Here is a 21,007-nt window from a genome sequence, read left to right as displayed (position 1 = left end):
TTATATTCTGAACATAATGTAATTCATACCAAGTAAAGAATGTTAGAATGTTAAAATATGTTAGAATATGCAAAATTCAAATCAGTGTGCATTTGCTTAGAATTTAATATACATTAGTTTTTATGTTAAATTCTTAATTTTTGAAGTAAATTTTATTGCCAATTACGACAAACTAGCACAAAATGCCACCAAGTCACCATGCCAGAAAATCAACTTACAAATATAAACAATATTAAAGTATTTTTAGAATAAGCTGTTGCTGTCTGCCTCCCCAATCTCTTTCTTCCCCCACTTCACTCCTTCGTGCCTGCAAACAGCAGCAACTTCGCAAAAATCAAATTTCTACCAGGCCCCAAAAGGCCCTACTATTTCTGCGTGTCAATCACAGTGCCAAAGCCATTTAGTCAATATCACAATTTTAACTCAAAGTCTTACAGTGATACCAAATATGCTATGGAAAAAAGTCATGGAAGCAAAATCATCAATTTAAATCAACCAAGGTAAAAACAGTGATGGTAGTAACATAAAAGAGAACTTCAGAGAATCTTACAGAAGGAGGAGGAAAATCAGACAATTTTTCTTTATACAGTTAAACTCATTACTGACTCTAGAGGCTGGTATCTGAAGTAAGTCACTGTCATTTATCAAAGCTATCATCCAAACCACAACACCTCTGAGAGTAAAAGGGGAGCTTTAAATCCCAGGCAAACTAGGATGTATGATCACCCAATCCAAGCCGGTCACAGCTTTAGGTTACGGTCACAGCTTTAGGTTACGTGGCTACCACCATAATCGTTCTCTCCCAGCTAGATATACATATCAAAACAAACCAAGCTAGAGAATTTCAAACACTACACTTGCCAGGTCACTATGGACTAATTTTAGTCTGGCAAACAAATCAGAGAACCACATATATTTAGCTCTATGGAGGGAGAGAAATAAAGAGGGGGAGGGGAAACAGTAAGGGCCTGTCAAAAAATAGTATAAGCCTTTTCTGGAAAACAGGGTCACTTTGAATCTCAATGTATAAGATTTTTTTTCTGGTTAAGCCTTTAGAATGACCTCTTGTCTACAACATCCTGAAATACTTTTCTACTTTTGTTTTTTCATCCAACCCCTAATGCTGCATTTTTTAAAAACCAACTGGTAGTCAGTGCCTCACCTACTCAATACTATCAAATGATCTAAGATAAGAAATGTAACACTGAGCAAAACCATCACCTTGTAACCCAGGCCAGGCAGTCTTCAATCGTGGTCTAGGAGTTATAAACAGACTAATTCCCAGAGAAATCATATGATAATGGTTAAAGTAGATCCAAACAAAACAATGTTTAATCCACAGCTAGGAAAAAAAAAAAAACACCCCACAGGAATCATATTTTCTAATGAACACGCTAAAATGGAACTGGAAATTTAAAACAAAAACTTTAAAGACAGATGTACCTAATTTCCTTATCTTGAATGCTGGTATCTGGAAAAAAAGTTTCATTAAAAAAGCATACCTTGGTAAAGGGCTACTCTACAGAGATTCTGAAGGGGACTAGGGAGAATTCTCTAACCTTAAAAGGGGTTAAAGATTTCTCCTTACTCAAATTTTACCTAAACACAGTTTTTCTGAGCATAAGTATCCCATCGTAGGCTTATTAGCAATAGTAAGGTTCACTCAGGCCAAGAAAATGTCTTCAAACCTTGAAAGCGAAATGTATCATCTCTTGCATAATCTATCTCCCCTAGTCTTTCAGGACAAGTTTTTCTTCAGTCTTCCTCCGTTTAGGACTCAGCACTCAGATCCCCAGATAGATTCCTGACCTCACAATGATCCTGAGGCTTTTCCAGCTCACAAGGCCCTGAGCTATGATAACCGGGCCTTTTTATAATCGTTTGGACACTCAGACTAGAGTGAAGCCATGGATACGCATTTCATGGTTAGACTGCCCAAAAAGTGACCCGGTGGGATGGAAGCAAGAGGAGCTGTCAGACTGTGTTTCTTCCAAATCCAGTGAAAATAACAAATGAGATAATTTCTTTTCTAACAATAAATAATTTAAGGGGAAATGTGAATTTCAAATAATTTATTAAAATGAGACCTACCTTTTTGCATGCTCTGAGGATTTCCTCAAATGACTTAAGTATCTGTTTACCTCATATGATGCCAAGAAAATCAAAAATAAGACTGCTATTTTAGCAACAGTACAGAATAAAATTATATGCCATGAGAAAGTATCACAGAAAAATCAATGTACTGATGTTACATGTACTAGTAATAAAAATGACTTGTCCTGCAGTAAAAGTCACTTTTCCACTTTATTTAACCCAGCCTTTATTAAAGCCTTGTGGGGTATACTTTGGGAAATGCTGATGTAAATGTATAACAAAGCATTTATAAATGAATAGTTCACTAAAATCTTTGGGAAATGCTGATGTAAATGTATAACAAAGCATTTATAAATGAATAGTTCGCTAAATTCTATTGCCTAAGTGAAACTGTAACATACCCCGAGGAGAGGAAAGTAAAATCAGGCATTTACCAGGAGAAAGCAGGATTCCGATATAAGGGACAAAGAAAGTGACATTACGAATAAATGCTTCTCATGTATTTACTATTACATTATTCTTACTGTTAAGTTATTCTCGAGTTAAACTCCACTAGTGACGCTTGAAGCAGCGAGTGCTTTAATAAATAAAATCTACCACAAGTCTCTGTTTTCTACACACTTAACAAGGATACTGATACAGAAATATCACAAAATAGAAATCGGTGGAACAAAATTATATTTGTTTACATGGCTTATAGCAGGAATAGCTGAGACTGGGATTTCTCTGCACATCATCGTACTGAACGAGGGGCCACAATACAGCTAAAGCACATAGACAATATGGGAGCAAGTTTGTAAGACTATGCCTAGTTGGCCTCATGACTACGAGCTGAACTAACGTAGAGCCCAAATGAATGGGTCAGTTAATTTATTTATAATCTGGCTACTTTAGCCAAATCACCAGCTTTCTTGAAAATGCATGTCCCTGAAGAATTACATAAGGCAGGATACAAAAGACAGATCCATTTTGCTATCGGAAAGATATGAACCTTACCAGCCTGGGGTCAAAACTATTACCTTTCAGACTTATTAGAATTAGAAGACAAATTAGAAAATGGCAGTTATACTCACTTATTTCTTTTCTTGTTACATTTGGGGAAATCTGAAAACATTTTTCCCTGCATAATGTAATTCTCAGTACAACATTTTCTCAGCTTTTGTAATTGCCCCTTGTAAGGATGGTCAACCACTAGAGACATTTTATAAGCAGGGAGCTTGCTGGTAGAACCATTTACTGGCAGATACCACTTGGGAGAGATGAATGGAGTACCACTAAACGGTTACTAAGATGCAAGAAAGAGAATATAGTTTGGGCTCAGAAAAATGAAAAAAATACTGCCTTTTACTGGCAAAAGGTCTAATACTGGTTTGGGCAGGCTAAAAAGGAACTTCAATACTAACAAAAACTCTAAGATTTAAAACAAATACATAGATAAATAAAGTGCTGTGGTGAAAACCAAATAATTTCCATGGTCGCTAACAGCTGAACACTTAATTCTATACTACCCGTTGCCCTCGAGTCTGACTCATCTTTCTCCCATGGAGCTGCCTGTGGGTTTCAACTGCTGACCTTTTGGTTAGCAGCCAAGCACTTTAACCACTGTGCCACCAGGGCTCCTCAAATACATATATACATATATTCAGTTCAAGGATAAAAATTGGGGGGAGGGGCATGACAGGGAATCACAAAAGTGCGGTATTAATACAAATCTAAAAGTACAAAGGTTTAAGAGAATTTTAAAAAATTATCATCAAGATTTAACTACAGACTGATCAAAAAGGGTATGAGAATACAGCTAAAATAATGATAATATAACCAATTTTTTTTATATGTCTAAAATACTGCACAAATTTTTAAAATGTAGATTTGGATACTGTTCTTTTTCCTTTCAGAAAATGTCTCTCAACTTCTGAGGTGTGTCTATCAAAGCAATGCCACTCCAACCAAAGGCCCACTGAAAGGCCTCTAACCCTCAACTTTGCTACAAGCCTGATCGCAAAAGAAAATCAGCAGACATAGGTTAAGTAACAGTCAACTCAACATGGTTCTTATTTTCATTAATGTCACTTACTGGCCCCGCTTTGCTCTTTATCTTTTCTTAAAGTTTCATTTCGACTTTTTGACATCTTTTTTAAGATTTATTTTTCACTGAAATTACAATAAAGATTATCATACCTCTAGCCACTGCTGCTCGTCTGATGTGTTTCACTAAGGCCCTAGTATGTTCATTCCTCTATAGTCTATGGGACTCGTGGTCAGATGCTGGCTACTCATTCCGTTATCTTCTTACTCCTTCGAAGACTACCAATGCCCCAAAAAACTGTTCTCTTACCGAACCTGTTGCTGTTTAGTTGGTTCTGACTAATAGCGACCCTACAGGACAGAGTACAAGTGCCCCAAACAGTCTTCTAAGGAGTGGTGGCTGGTGAACGTGAACTGCCAACCTTTTTGGTTAGCAGCTGAACTCTTAACCACTTACTTTCTCCTAGTAGTGACTATTTACTAGTTGACTAGCTCTCAACAACGTTTTTATCTGAAAAAAAATTACGTTTTAGATTACTGCAAAATAAAAGGGTGTTCAACAAAAGGAGCCAGTAGAACATCCTAGATGGAGTCACAGTCTTAAGTTCTTTGAGGGCAGGGACAATATGGACTTTGCTCATCTTCGTAATTATAGTGCTTAGGAGACTGCCAAATACATAGTATTTGTAGATGTAATGAAGGAATATCTATAACTGAATAAATGAATGAAGTGTCAGAATGCCAAACACACTCATACACACTCTCAGAACATGTACAGAGACAATGAAAGGTGCCCGCATAAAAAGATGACAGTTCTTGTCCTCAAGTATCTCAGTCTAGGAATTAAGAAATCATGAGCAAATAATTACAATATAATAAAAGCTACAAGAATTAGCAAAAAGTACTAAGAGAACACAGCAACTGTACTAATAATATCTCTGAGCATAGCCACAAAGGCTATTTTTGTAGGAGAACACTAAACTCATCTCCTGAACTCAAAAAATTAAAGACATATTTCAAAACCTCTTTCCATTAACTTTTTCATTATTACTGTACGCTACCCATATAGCTTACTATTGTGATGATAGTCTCTGGGATCCAATGCAATAGCAGAAAAACCCCAGCAGGAAATCTATTATTTTTTTTGTGTGTCACCCACATTCACTATTTCTCCCATTATCACAAAAACGAAAAAAAAAAAAAAAAAAAAGGTGAGAACTTTACCAATTAAGATTTTTATAGCATTTTATAGCAAAAATAATCCGAGTACATAAAAGGCTCTTTTAAAAGTAATAAACCACCCAATCATTTGCAGATCTAATGAACATATTAAGGTTGCAGAGGCTGTATCATTAGCCAGGCAAAGTAGGTACGAGTTAGAAGGTCTAGCAGAATGAAGCTGTCTAAGGTATTCCTGCAGTGGGTTCTGTGCCACCAGCTGGGTTTCCCGTGGTGTGCAGGCAATACAGGGGGTACAGGATGGGTCTGCCTATTAACCTGTGCATCACGTGGATGTCTGCATCTCAGTGGATCATGCTGACACTGCACTGCACTACACTATAAACAAGAAAATAAATATGCCATTCACTAATATTAACCATGAGAAAAACCCTTTTTAAATGCAAAGATGGCATATTAACTTTTTAAAAATCAGGTAATAAAATAAGCCCCTTCTTTATCCACAGGGGACAACCACAGGCTCTCCTCTAGGCCTTGTTATTTGGTAGAAGTGTACACAGCTCTAAGTCAGATGATAGCAAAATATTCAATGATCTCAAGTGAAATTCGACCTGGCACACTATCCAAAAATGACCATCTGGACCAGTGAAGGTCTAAACAGTGTTTAAAAATCTTAAAGCCAGTTTTTCCTCCATAATCAATATCAACGTATCTATAGTCACGGGTATACTTACCACACTGACTGAACTTCTCTTTTAGTTTCTGCCAAGTCAAGTCAAAAGGCAGCTAGAATGAAAAGAGGTATCAGTAACAGATAGACAAGGTAAAAAAATAATTTTAAGTATCCTTTACATATCTTTGCTTACATTTCTGACAAATATCTGGTTGCCTTTGGAGCCTATCCTGTCTCTCATTCCGCTTCCCACTGGGCCTGATAAAAATCCTCGCTCCATGTCGATGCTCCTTTCCAGGACGGCTCCTATTCCGGGCCCCACTCTGTCAAAGCTGGAGCTCATCCGGTCCAGGCCCATCCCTATTCCTCCAGTCACACTGTTCATGCCACCCATTCCACCACCTGCCATTTTCAGAGACGGGAGGGAGAGTTTGGGAATTTGGCATTTCATTTCAAAAACAAAAGGAGAGGAGGGATAGAATCATTTTTGAGAAAGAAGGCAAAAAAATTCTTCATTCATGTCATAGAAAATACATAAACATAAAATTATTTTCATTCAGACAACTCAATAATTTTCCAAGGAACAGAATTTAACCTGATATATATCTGACTAGTTGAGAAATCTTAATTCTAGTCACTAGTGTATGCACTTTATAAATATAGGCCTCTATAAAATTATATTTTGATTAATAAACACATCATGTAAATTATATAAATCCTCTACCAATCACTTTTTTATCCTTATTTTTTAATCTTTATTTTTATTTCTCCATAATACCAAACTTAATACTTGCTAGAAAAAAGAAATATGGGGACAAATTCAATTGACGACAACTCCAACACATCAAATGCTGATCTCATACTCTCCAACACAGTATTCCCTTCCTAGCTTACCTTTCACCTTAGTATCTTCACTTCTGTTTCGCATACAATTTCTCTTCTCACATTAATATTCAAGAACCATATAAAAACATAACTTTTAAGCTCAATATTATATAGAACTTATAGAACAAATGTCATCACCCCCCTTTAACCACAGAGCTCCTAGCTCATATCTTTCATTCTTATGATTTGACTCTATTTCCTGTCCCCTTTAACTACACCAATCCTATTTAGTCTCAAAACTTAAATCTCATATATAAAACTTCTAAAAATTAACATCACCCTTCAAATGGCTTTCTATGAGTAATATAAAATGAGGGAACAGAAGTATAAACACTAAGGTGAAAGATGAAGGTAGAAAAGGTAGGCTTAACAGGAAAATGGTCAAGGCTGAGATGATGATGGGTGGAGGAATAAAATGAGGAGTCAAGGTACAACAGACGTAGAGGTCTTCAGCCAACAGGATTTTAGAATTCACTCTTAGCTCAAGCAGGCTGTTATTTCCTCTATGTGAGGTTTCATCAATTAAAAAAAGTCAATAAAACAGTGAGAACTCACAGCAACGTGGTTCAGTAAACAACAGCAGTCAAAAACAAAACCATGTTAAAAAAAACTAAACTATGTGTTAAGGTTCGGGGGATATAAGTCCTAAAATGTGGTAGTGGAAAACTGGGGAGAAACTGGCATTCGCCAGTGTTGCAACTACTCTCGATTCTTTTATGAGAAAGGTTTAAGAGGAAATAAGCACCTCTTCCAACCTTAGCCCTCCAACTTAGGAGGTCTCTAAAAGTGTGGTATCTGGAGCAATTCACTGTGTCTACCGACAGACACAAATGTTCAGAGATAAAAAAAATAAACAAATAAGCCAGTTACAAATAGCAGTAGGAAACAAAAATGGTGCTAGAGCAAAAGCTGTTCCTGACACACGATCAGAGAAATCCTCAAACTGCTTAGTTCGAAAGGAGGCTCTTGGATTGGTCGATGGTTAATACATACTCAGGTGTTAGCTTATAAATGTCAAAGAAGAAAAAGTCCAACAATTAGTTTAGAAAACTCAGTGATCAAACACAAAGGCTTAGTTCAAGAATTATCACAGCATGTCTAAATTGTGACAAGACATTAACATATGAGAACAAAGTATTGCTACACTACAGTAACTACCCTTGCAAAGTCTTTTTGCAAACACTCAAATTATTACTGAATAAACTCTAGTAAAATTTAAACCTACTTATTCCAGATCCTACTGGACTCATGTTAGAAGATCCTATTCTTCCTGCAAACCCTCCAATCATTGCACTGCCTAAACAAGGATGGAAAGATAATATACTAATTAATTTAAACAATCATTCTTTAAAATCCCCAAGATACTATGCTTTCAGAAGATGTAGAGTAACTGGAAAGTATAAAGTCTTCTGGAAATAGGGTTCAAATATGTAAGCTACTGAAAAAGAGAGCTCGTACATTAAAATCCCAAAATGTGTTCTTTAAGTAACTGTGTGAAACATTATAAATTTCCAATTTTTTACAAAAAAAAGAGAAAAGCAAATTTTGAATAATTTGAATAAACAGAATCTGCAAAAAGAAAAGAGGCACGCAGCCCTACCAAGTCTACCAAAGGAATCTCCAAAGCCCCGACTGATTCCAATATCACCACGTCCAAAATCTCTCTCCATGCTGCTGGTCACTGCACCACGGTATAGCTCTGAAAAGATTATAAAACAAATCAAACCTTTTCCACTACGTCGATACACAGTAATCCATTTACGGATATATCTAAACTGAACTGAAAAGCAGCAAAAGTCACACCTATAAAAAAGGTAAACTTAACCTCACACACCATATATATTACCCCATTCCTGCCATGCCAGTCCCTAACTCTCAAGTGCTCATATGCCCTCTGAAGGTATCTACAGTGCCCACTCCTAAATGGGGTTGAGGGGATCTTAATAATAGGGAAAACTCAACGAAGCAGACACATGCCACTGCATACATTTACTTACCTCCCATCCGGCCAACTCCTCCAAATCCTCCCATGCTATTCATTGCTTCCAGGCCACCAAACCCAATTCCTATGGAGTAAAGACCAGCTTTGAGATCCGACTGTCAGGTGTACAGCAGAAAGGTACATGTTCCGAGTGCTGTCTCACCAGTAAGCTTTCCATCCACCCTACCTTGCACAGTTACTTGTTGTCATCTTCCATATTCCCTTAAGTGTATACCAGGCTCAATTTCTGCCAGCAGTCTTTAGGAAGTGAACCAACAATAAACCATGACTTTTTTTTTCCCCCTTGCAATTCTCCATACGATTTCTAGTTTACTAAAAAACTGCAATGGGTACACACAAAAAACAAATGCTTACACATACCTCCTCCAATTCTATTTATTCCTCCAAAACCTGGACCACCCATCCCCATACCTCAAATAAAATACATAGGATGTACTTTCAGTAAATTCTATTTTTGTAACTAAATAATGACATAATGCAGTATAGCAAAGTAGATATCAATAGATACCGTAAATCTAGCCATAATGGCATACTAGACAAGAAGTGAGGTGCGGGAGGGATGGTTTAAAGTGCTATGCCATGGTAGCAGTCTAGTCATGAGTCTTCAAAAAGGCCTCCTTGAACTCTTATTAGTCAAGAAAGCAAAATTCGCTGGTCACTCCTACGGCATTCAGTTAAAGAATATCTAGGCCTCGGTAATTACTGTTTTTTTTTCAAGTACAGACACAGAAATGTCACTTCAGCAGAAGAAAGTAAGGACTCCTCTGAAAAGGGAAGCTAAAAAACCCAAACCAAACCCACTGCCACTGAGTCAATCCCTACTCACAGCGACCCTGTAGGATGGAAGAGAACTGGCCCCCAGCTCAGGCTTCCAAGGCTGTTACCTTTACGGAAGCAGGCTGCCACATCTTTCTCCCGTAAAGCGGCTGGTGGGTTCAAACTGATGACCTCTCGGTTAGCAGCTGAGCACTTTAGCCACTGTCCCACCAGGCCTCCTGTGGAAGCCAAGGGAGCAGTAAAAAAGTAAAGAACACAAATAGCATGTATTTAGGATGGAGGGCATCACAGCCTAAGGGTAAAAGAAAAACCGTCCATCTGTTTTGGATCCGAATGATTACTGCATTTACCCTCATAATTTAAAGTGTCACTAAAGCATCTCAACAAAAGTAGGAATCTGACAGTGTTTATTAGTTCATTAATTTACACAGGGGTTCTCAAAGTATGGTCTCAGGACTCTGAAGGGTTCAGTAGGTCAAAGCCATTTTCACAGTACTACAAAGACACTGACTGTTCACTCTCCTTCTCCAGGCATACGGGGGATTTTTCAGATTATGTGATGTGTGATACTACAACCTGAACACAGAAGCAGCTATGATACACACCTGCCTTGCATTAAGCCAAACATTTAAGGAGATGTACAAAATGGTAAAACAATGCCACTCTTTTCACTAATTTTTTTTCTTAAAAATGATTATTTACATTAACATGTAATGCACTTCTTATTCTTTTTAATAGTTATAAATAACGCATTTTTAATTTTCAGTAAATACTGATAAATATTCCCACATAAACAAAAGCACTTTAGGACCCTCAACAATTTTTAGAAGCATAAAAGTGTACTGAGAGCAAAAAGTTTGAAAACCAAAGACAAATACTAAGCTAATCCAGATGAGCAGCCCAACGGCTACCTTAAACCTAGCTTCCTAACTAGAAACACAAATTCCAATTGCTTATGACAGGGGAACATTTTATTCACTTCCTAATAGTGTTCACCCATGATGGATAAGGCACTATGCGGGGCACTCTCCCTTTGCTGTAAAGGACATTTCAAAACCCATGGTGCTAACGCTAAGAAAGCCACTTACGACATGGCATGACCTTCACTCACACTCTTTCCCATCAGCTACTCATTCTTTTTTCAGATTCAAGCGGCATCCTAAATATCTAACTATAAAATACAGTCTTTTAAAAAGTATTAGGGAGCCCTGGTGGTGCAGTAGTTAAATGCTACAACTGCTAACCATAAGGTCAGCAGTTCAAATTCACCAGTCAATGCTTGGAAACCCTATGGGGCACTTCTATGTCCTTCCTACAGGGTCGCTACGGTCATCAACTCAACAGCAACGAGTTTTTGGCTGCGCAGTGGGTAAGAGCTTGGCTGCTAACCAAAAGGTCACCAGTTTGAACCCACCAGCAGCTCTGCAGGACAAAGATGTGACAGTTTGTTTCTGTAAACATCAGAGCCTTGGAAATTCTACGGAGCAGATCTACTCTGTTCTATAGGGTTGCAAGTTGGAATCAACTCAATGGCAATGGGTGGGTTTTTAAAAAAGTATTACAGACCAGTAAATGTAAGCTTTATTATCTAGCAAATGTACCATTTAAAAAGAAACAAGAAAGCCAGAGTACTCACCACTTGGACCTAAATTTCCCATGACACCACCTAAGTTCAACTGGCTGGCACTAATAGGCTGTCCGCCTGGACCAAGTCCCATTCCAATGCCTCCAAGACCACCTAAAACAAAAGTAACAACAATATTATCAAGACCCATATGTAACTAACTACCTGGAGCTAAAATAAAAAAAGCTATATATGTTGCAGGCAGTATCTTCAAAATTTGGCAAATTTACAAGTAAGAGCACTGATTCTCATTTTCATTGAGACATCAGCACAGTAAAGCCTCACTGTAATACCACTTATTAATGAGAAGTGTTTTATAAAGCAAGTTCACCTCATATCCCACTTAAAGGCATAATGAACAGGGCTAATACCAAAAGGGATGTTAACAATATTGTATCACCTTATAGATGGCACAGGAGTCCCTGGGTGGAGCAAACAGCACTCGACTACTGGCCGAAAGGTTGATTTGAACCCATAAAACTATAAAAAACTACTCCAACAAGTGTGAAAACCTAGATGAAACAGACAAATTTCTAGAAACACACAACTTAACTAAACTAACACAAACCGAGGTCAAAATACTAAACAGATCCGTAACAAAAGAAATTGAAGAGGTAATTAAAAAAAACTCTCAAGAACAAAAAAAAAGCCCTGGGCGGGACCAAGATGACTGACTAGGTAGAAGCTTCCGCTGATCCCCCTTGCAACAAAGACTCGAAAAAAACAAGTGAGTCGATTGCAGACATGACAATCTATGAACCCTGACCATCAAACACAGAACTAAGGAGGTGACCTGAGTGACAGGGGAGCGAAGAGCCGTGCACTGAAGCAGCAGCCACTTCCGGAGCCGCTGTGCGGCGCCACAGCCCTGAGCCCTCAGGTTCCCTGGAGCCAGAGTGGTGGGGCTGAGCGCAGCTCACGGAGATGCAGCGAGCACGGGGCGCAGCCCTAACACACTGGAATAACCTCGGCGGGACCCAGCCAGCGCACGCAGCCTGCACACCAACGTGGCTGGCAGGAGAACGAGAAACCAGGGGAAGCAGCAACTGGTTTCAGAGCCTGGAGCACAGCGCCCCAGCCAGGAGACCTTGGCGCTAGGCTTTGGACTCAGCACGGAGGGGCTGATCACGGCTTCCTGAGACGGCGCAAGCACTGGGGTGATCTCAACCTAGCCGGCGCACACAGGCTACACCTCACTCTGGAATCTCAGATAGAAGAGTCCTCACCAAACAAGATAAGTAACTTTGTCTACCTTGCCTCGCTACTCTCTCCCATCTATCTGATCACTCCCCTCCCGGCCCAAGCGGGCTTCATTAACATTGGAATTCCGTGGGCCAGGGAGTGAAGTGGTCTGCTTGGGTGGGGGGGTTCTTTTCTAACCCATTCTCCTGGCCCCAGAAAAGCAGCAATTAACCATCAGGGGGAGAAATCCTTCCCTAACTTCCCTAAACTGGAATAATAATACAGAACCAGCTGGAGCCAGGCATAAGAGATCCACAGTCTTTGGCTTTCATCCCTACAGGGAACCAGGTGGCTATTATAATGCAGAGGCAATTCTGATAGAGAGCTGACTATAACTATTTTACCTGAGCAGTGGAAAGGCAAGTCAAGTTTCGGGGGTCTGATACCTCTCTACCTATTAAACATAGCCCTCACTGATCCACAGCAGGGAACTGAGGACTGAAGCTCCGCCCACACCACCTAGCCACCTGCTAAAGGGGTCTGAGGATAGTGACACCTGCCAGTCTTTAGAGGGACAAGCACTGGATGCCTAAGGTGCAGCTGCAGAGCCCACCCACCAGAGTGCTCTAGAAAATAGAGACACTCCTACCTCACTGGAATGTGGGGGAAGGCTGTCAGGATCCTGCCCTCCTCAGAGTGTGACCCCTTGCCGCTACTAGAATCTGGTGCACACAACCATCACCACTACTCTAAGTTAATAGGTGACAGCCTACACCACACACTGGGTGACCCACTATCAGGACACCTAAGCTGATTCTATTAAAAAATAGTGAAGGGACTCATAGGCTCGTATATCTGGTAACAGCACGTAAGTGACTCAAAGGCTACAAACAATCGAGACAGTGCAATTTAGTAGCCCATCTAGGTGTACTGAAACAAAACAAGACTCAGTGAGCAAATAAAAAATAAATCATTATAAATCTTATAGATGGCTCGGAGACAGCAGTCAATATCAATCACATAAAGAAGACCATGATTGCTTCTACGAAGCCCCAAAACAAAGAATTCAAAATGTTTCCCAGATGAAGATACATTCCTGGAATTGCCAAATGTAGAATATAAAAAACTAATATAAAGAATGCTTCACGACATCAGGGATGACCTCAGAAATGAAATAAGGCAATCTACAGAAAAAGCCAAGGAACACACTGACAAAGCAGTTGAAGAAATCAAAAAGGTTATTCAAGAACATAGTGGAAAAATTAATAAGCTGCAAGAATCCACAGAGAGACAGCGTTCAGAAATCCAAAAGATTAACAATAAAATCACACAATTAGACAACTCAATAGGAAGTCAGAGGAGCAGATTCGAGGAACTGGAACGCAGAGTGGGGGAGATGGAGGGTAAGGCAATTGATACCAACACAGTTGAAGCAAAATCAGATAAAAGAATTTAAAAAAGTGAAGAAACCCTTAGAATCATGTGGGACTCTATCAAGAAGAATAAATTGCATGCGATTGGAGTTCCAGAACAGGGAGGGAAAACAGAAAATACAGAGAGAATAGTTGAAGATCTGTTGGCAGAAAACTTCCCTGGCATCGTGAAAGATGAAAGGACATCTATCCAAGATGCTCATCGAACCCCATACAAGATCGATCCCAAAAGAAAATCACCAAGACATATTATCATCAAACTTGCCAAAACCAAAGATAAAGAGAAAATTTTAAAAGCAACCAGGGATAAACAAAAAGTCACCTACAAAGGTAAATCAATAAAAATAAGTCCAGACTACTCAACAGAAACCATGCAGGCGAGAAGGCAATGGGATGACATATATAGAGCACTGAAGGAGAAAAACTGCCAGCCAAAAATCATATATCCAGCAAAACTCTCAAATATGAAGGTGAAATTAACACATTTACAGATAAACACAAGCTTAGAGAATTTGGAAAAACCAAGCCAAAGCTATAAGAATTACTAAAGAAAATTCTTTGGTCAGAAAATCAATATCAGATACCAAAACACAAGGTCAAAGAACAGAACACCCTGATATCAACTCAGATAGGGAAATCACAAAAACAAAATAAGATTAATTAAAAAAAAAAATGCACAAAACGGGATCATTAATGTCATTATGTAAAAGATTACAATAATCAAAAAAGAGGGACTAAATACAGGAGGCACAGACCTTCCATATGGAGAGGAAACCACGGCAATATGGACCGTACAAGTTAGGTTTTTACTTAGAAAAGTAGGGGTAAATGTTAAGGTAGCCACAAAGAGGTCAAACAAATCCATACTTCAAAATAAAAACAAAGATAAACATAACGACTCAGCAAAAATGAATTCAACTACTATGAAAATAAGGAACACACAACTTACGAAAACTCATCACAAAAAACGTAAGTGGAAAAATGAAACTGTCAACAACACACAAAAAAAGCCACCAAAATGACAGCACTAAACTTGTATCTATATGCTGAATGTACATGGACTAAATGCACCAATAAAGAGACAGAGAGTAGCAGACTGGATAAAAAAGCATGATCCAGCTATATGTTGCCTACAGGAGACACACCTTAGACTTAGAGACACAAATAAACTAAAACTCAAAGGATGGAAAAAAATATATCAAGCAAACAACAATCAAAAAAGAGCAGGAGTGGCAATATTAATTTCTGACAAAATAGAATTTAAAGTTAAATCCACCACAAAGGATAAAGAAAAACACTACATAATGATTAAAGGGACAATTGATCAGGAAGATATAACCACATTAAATATTTATGCACCCAATGACAGGGCTGCAAGATACATAAAACAAACTTTAACAGACCTGCAAAGTGAGATAGACACCTCCACAATTATAGCAGGAGACTTCAACACACCACTTTCAGTGAAGGATAGGACTTCCAGAAAGAAGCTCAATAGAGACACCAAAGACCTAACTGCTACAATCAACCAACTCGACCTCACAGACTTATACAGAACACTCCACCCAACAGCTGCAAGGTATACTTTTTTTTCTAGTGCACATGGAACATTCTCCAGAATAGATCACATATTAGGTCATAAAACAAACCTTTGCAGAATCCAAAACATTGAAATATTACAAAGCATCTTCACAGACCATACAGCCATAAAAGTAGAAATCAACAACATAAAAACCACGGAAAAGAAATCAAATACTTGGAAACTAAAGAACACCCTGCTCAAAAAAGGCTGTGTTATAGAAGACATTAAGGAGTGAATAAAGAAATTCATAGAATGCAACATGACTGAAAACACTTCCTATCAAAACCTTTGGGATACAGCGAAAGCAGTGCTCAGAGGTCAATTTATCTGAATAAATTCACACATACATAAAGAAGAAAGCCAAAATCAGAGAACTGTCCCTACAACTTGAACAAATAGAGAGCAACAAAAGAATCCGTTAGGCACCAGAAAAAAACAAATAATAAAAATTAGAGCAGAATTAAATGAATTAGAGAACAGAAAAACAACTGAAAGAATTAACAAAGCCAAAAGCTGGTTCTTTGAAAAAATTAACAAAATTGATAAACCACTGGCCAGACTGACTAAAGAAATACAGGCAACAAAATAACTCGAATAAGAAATGAGATGGGCCACGTCACAACAGACCCAACTGAAATTAAAAGAATCATCAGATTACTATGAAAAATGTAACAAATCTGAAAACCCAGAAGAAATGAATGAATTCCTAGAAACACACTACCTACCTAAACTAACACAAACAGAAGTAGAACAATTAAATAGACCCATAACAAAAAAAAGAGATTGAGAAGGTAATCAAAAAACACCCAACAACAAAAAAAAAGCCCTAGCACAGATGGCTTCACTGCAAAGATCTACCAAACTTTCAGAGAAGAGTTAACACCACTACTACTAGAGGTATTTCAAAGCATAGAAAAGGACGGAATACTCCCAAACGCATTCTATGAAGCCAGCATATCCCTGATACCAATACCAGCTAAAGACAGCACAAACAAAGGAAATTACAGATCTATATCCCTCATGAACATAGATGCAAAAATCCTCAACAAAATTCTAATCAATAGAATTCAACAACACATCAAAAAAATAATCCACCATGACCGAGTGGGATTTATACCAGGTATGCAAGAATACCTGAAGACTCATTAACAACCTCCATTATGCAGATGACACAACCTTGCTTGCTGAAAGTGAAGAGGACTTGATCAAAGACCACAGCCTTCAGTATGGATTGCACCTCAACATAAAGAAAACAAAAATCCTCACAACTGGACCAATGAGCACCATCATGATAAATGGAGAAAGGATTGAACTTGTCAGGATTTCATTTTACTTGGATCCACAGTCAATAGCCATGGAAGCAGCAGTCAAGAAATCAAAAGATGCACTGCACAGGGGAAATCTGCTACAAAGGACCTCTTTAAAGTGTTGAAGAGCAAAGATGTCACCTTGAAGACTAAGGTGCACCTGACCCAAGCCGTGCTATTTTCAATCGCATCCTATGCATGTGAAAGCTGGACAAGGAATAAGAAGACCGAAGAAGAGCTGAGGCCTTTGAATTGTGGTGCTGGCGAGGAATACTGAATATACCGTGGACTGCCCGAAGAGCGAACAATCCGTCTGAGAAGAAGTACAGCCAGGATGCTCCTTAGCGGCAAGGATGGTAAGACTACGTCTTACATACTTTGGACATGTTGTCAGGAGGGATCCGTCCCTGGAGAAGGAAATAATGCTTGGCCGAGTACAGGGTCTGCGGAAAAGACGAACACCCTCAACAAGGTGGACTGACACAGTGGCTGCAACAATGAGCTCAGGAGTTAACAACGACTGTAAGAACGGCTCAGGAACTGGCAGTGTTTCGTTCTGTTGTGCATAGGGTCGCTATTAGCCGGAACCGACTCAATGGCACCTAACAACAACAACAATATGCAAGGATAGTTCAATATTAGAAGAACAATTAATGTAATCCACCACATAAATAAAACAAAAGACAAAAACCACATGATCTTATCAATTAATGCAGAAAAGGCATTTGACAAAGTCCAACACGCATTCATGATAAAAACTCTCAGCAAAATAGGAATAGAAAGAAAATTCCTCAACATAATAAAGGGCATTTATACAAAGCCAACAGCCACCATCATCCTAAACAGAGAGAGCCTGAAAGCATTTCCCTTGAGAACGGGAACCAGACAAGGATGCCCTTTATCATCACAACAAAAAGAACATCGAAGAGGAAATCGCCAAATCAATACCATTCACAGTAGCCCCCAAGAAGATAAAATACTTAGGAATAAATCTTACCAAAGATGTAAAAGACCTATACAAAGAAAACTACAAGGTACTACTGCAAGAAACCAAAAGGGACCTACACAAGTGGAAAAACACACCGTGCTCATGGATAGGAAGACTTAACATTGTAAAAATATTCTACCAAAAGTCATCTATATATACAATGCATTTCCGATCCAAATTCCAATGACATTCTTTAATGAGATTGAGTAACAAATCACCAACTTCATAGGGAAGGGAAAGAAGCCCCAGATAAGTAAAGCATTACTGAAAAACAACAAAGTGGGAGGCCTGACTCTACCTGATTTTAGAACATATTTTACAGCCACAGTAGTCAAAATAGCCTGGTACTGGTACAACAACAGGCACATAGACCAATGGAACAGAATTGAGAATCCAGATATAAATCCATCCACATATGAGCAGCTGATATTTGAAAAAGGCCCACTGTCAATTAATTGGGGAAAAGAGAGTCTTTTTAACAAATGGTGCTGGCACAACTGGATATCCATCTGCAAAAAAATGAAACAGGACCCATATCTCACACTATGCACAAAAACTAACTCCAAATGGATCAAAGACCTAAACATAAAGTCTAAAATGATAAAGACCATGGAAGAAAAAACAGGGACAACGTTAGGAGCCCTAAAACAAGGCATAAACAGAATTCAAAACATTACTAAAAATGATGAAGAGAAACCAGATAACTGGGAGCTCCTAAAAATCAAACAACTATGCTCATCTAAAGACTTCACCAAAAGAGTAAGAAGACCACTTACAGACTGGGAAAAAATTTTCAGCTACGACATCTCCAACCAGCACCTGATCTCTAAGATGTACATGATTCTGCTAAAACTCAACCACAAAAAAACAAACAGCCCAATTAAAAAATGGGCAAAGGATATGAACAGGCACTTCACTAAAGACGACATTCAGGTAGCTAACAGATACATGAGGAAATGCTCTTGATCATTAGCCATTAAAAAAAAGAAATGCAAATCAAAACTACAATGAGATTCCATCTCACTCCAACAAGTCTGGCATTAATCCAAAAAACACAAAATAATAAATGTTGGAGAGGCTGCAGAGAGATTGGAACTCTTATACACTGCTGGTGGGAATGTCAAATGGTACAACCACTTTGGAAATCTACCTGGCGTTTTCTTAAAAAGTTAGAAATAGAACTACCATACAACCCAGAAATCCCACTCCTTGGAATATACCCTAGAGAAATAAGAGCCTTTACACGAACAGATATATGCACACCCATGTTTATTGCAGCACTGTTTACAACAGCAAAAAGATGGAAGCAACCAAGGTGTCCATCAACGGATGAATGGCTAAATAAATTATGGTATATTCACACAATGGAATACTATGCATCGATAAAGAACAGTGAGGAATCTGTGAAACATTTCGTAACATGGAGGAATCTGGAAGGCATTACGCTAAGTGAAATTAGTCAGTTGCAAAAGGACAAATATTGTCTAAGACCACTATTATAAGAACTTGAGAAATAGTTTAAACTGAGAAGAACACATTCTTTTGTGGTTACGAGGCGGGGGAGGGAGGGAGGGTAGGAGAGGAGTATTCACTAATTAGATAGTAGGTAAGAACTACTTTAGGTGAAAGGAAGGACAACACTCAATACACGGGAGGTCAGCACAACTGGACTAAACCGAAAGCAAAGAAGTTTCCTGAATAAACTGAATGCTTCGAAGGTCAGCGAAGCAGGGGCAGGGGTTTGGGGACCATGGTTTCAGGGTAATCTAAGTCAATTGGCATAATAAAATCTCTTAAGAAAACATTCCGCATCCTGCTTTGAAGAGTGCCTTCTGGGGTTTTAAACACTAGCAGCAGCCATCTAATATGCATCAATGAGTCTCAACCCACCTGGATCAAAGGAAAATCAAGAATACCAAGAACACAAGGTAATTACAAGCCCAAGAGACAGAAAGGGCCACATGAACCAGCAACTACTTCATCCTGAGACCAGAAGAGCTGGATGGTGCCCAGGCACAACCAATGACTGCCCTGACAGGGAACACAACAGAGAATCCCTGAGGGAGCAGGACAGCAGTGGGATGCAGACCCCAAATTCTCATGAAAAGACCAGACTTAATGGTCTGACTGAGGCTAGAAGGACCCCGGTGGTCATGGCCCCCAAACCTTCTGTTGGCCCAGGACAGAAGCCAACTCATCAGACATGGACTGGACTGGACAATGGGTTAGACAGGGATGCTGATGAGGAGTGAGCTACTTGGATCAGGTGGACACTTGAGACTATGCTGGCATCTCCTGCCTGGAGGGGAGATGAGAGGGTAGAGGGAGTTAGCAGCTGGCAAAATGGGCACGAAAAGAGAGTAAAAGGAGGGAGCAGGCTGTCTCACTGGGGGTAGAGTAATTGGGACTATGTAGTAAGGTATATATACGTTTTTATGTGAGAGACTGGCTTGATTTGTAAACTTTCACTCAAAGCACAATAAAAATTATTTGAAAAAAAGCCCTGGCCAGATGGCTTCACTTGACAATTCTTCCAAACATTCAGAGAAGAGCTCACACCAAACTATTTCAGAGCATAGAAAAGGAAGGGATAGTTCTATGAATCCAGGCTAACCCTGATACCAAAGCCAGGCAAGGACAACACAAATAAAGAACATCACAGGCCAGCACCCTTCATGAATAAAAAACGCAAAAATTTTCAACAAAATTCAACAGCATATTAAAAAAAAATACATTCATGATCAAGTGGAATTCACACCTGGTATGCAAGGATGGTTCAATTTTAGAAAATCAATCAATGTAAACCACCACATAAATAAAAGCAAAAGTAAAGAATCACATGATCATCTCAATCAATGCAGAAAAGGCATTTGATAAAGTCCAACACCCACTCCTGATAAAAACTCTGAGCACGGGGTCTTAACGCTAACAAGCAGCCATCTAAGATGCACCAATTGGTCTCAACCCACCTGGAGCAAAAGATACAAGATAAATATGAGCCCAAGAGGCAGAAAGGGCCACATAAACCAGAGACTCCTTCAGCCAAAAACCAGAACTAGATGGTGCCCGGGTACCACCAATGACTGCCCTTACAGGAAACAATAGAGAATCCCTGATGGAGCAGGAGAACAGTAAGATGCAAACTTCAAATTCTCATAAAAAAACCAGACTGAATGGTCTCACTGAGACTGGAGGGACCCCAGAGGTCATGACTCCCAGACCCTCTGTTAGCCCAAGACTGGAACCATTCCTGAAG

At 39.0% G+C, this 21,007-nt stretch overlaps 1 protein-coding gene across 1 annotated transcript in view; it reads right to left on the bottom strand.

The window, feature by feature from the left end:
• The window catches only part of MYEF2 (myelin expression factor 2), a 48,281-nt gene that overhangs the window by 4,535 nt on the left and 22,739 nt on the right, over positions 1-21,007 (bottom strand). The window contains exons 10-16 of the mRNA XM_049897763.1: positions 11,272-11,373; positions 9,743-9,853; positions 8,854-8,922; positions 8,457-8,555; positions 8,082-8,153; positions 6,165-6,373; positions 6,033-6,084 (exon numbers count right to left, since the gene is read on the bottom strand). Of these exons, the coding sequence (XP_049753720.1) occupies positions 6,033-6,084; positions 6,165-6,373; positions 8,082-8,153; positions 8,457-8,555; positions 8,854-8,922; positions 9,743-9,853; positions 11,272-11,373 (714 nt within the window). The remainder of the gene's footprint in view (positions 1-6,032; positions 6,085-6,164; positions 6,374-8,081; positions 8,154-8,456; positions 8,556-8,853; positions 8,923-9,742; positions 9,854-11,271; positions 11,374-21,007) is intronic.

This window comes from Elephas maximus, chromosome 10 (genome assembly GCF_024166365.1).
Source record: "Elephas maximus indicus isolate mEleMax1 chromosome 10, mEleMax1 primary haplotype, whole genome shotgun sequence".
In the NCBI taxonomy this organism is placed as follows: Eukaryota; Metazoa; Chordata; class Mammalia; order Proboscidea; family Elephantidae; genus Elephas; species Elephas maximus.
Note: the sequence above shows the minus strand (reverse complement) of the source record. Positions and strands in the feature narration are given on the sequence as shown.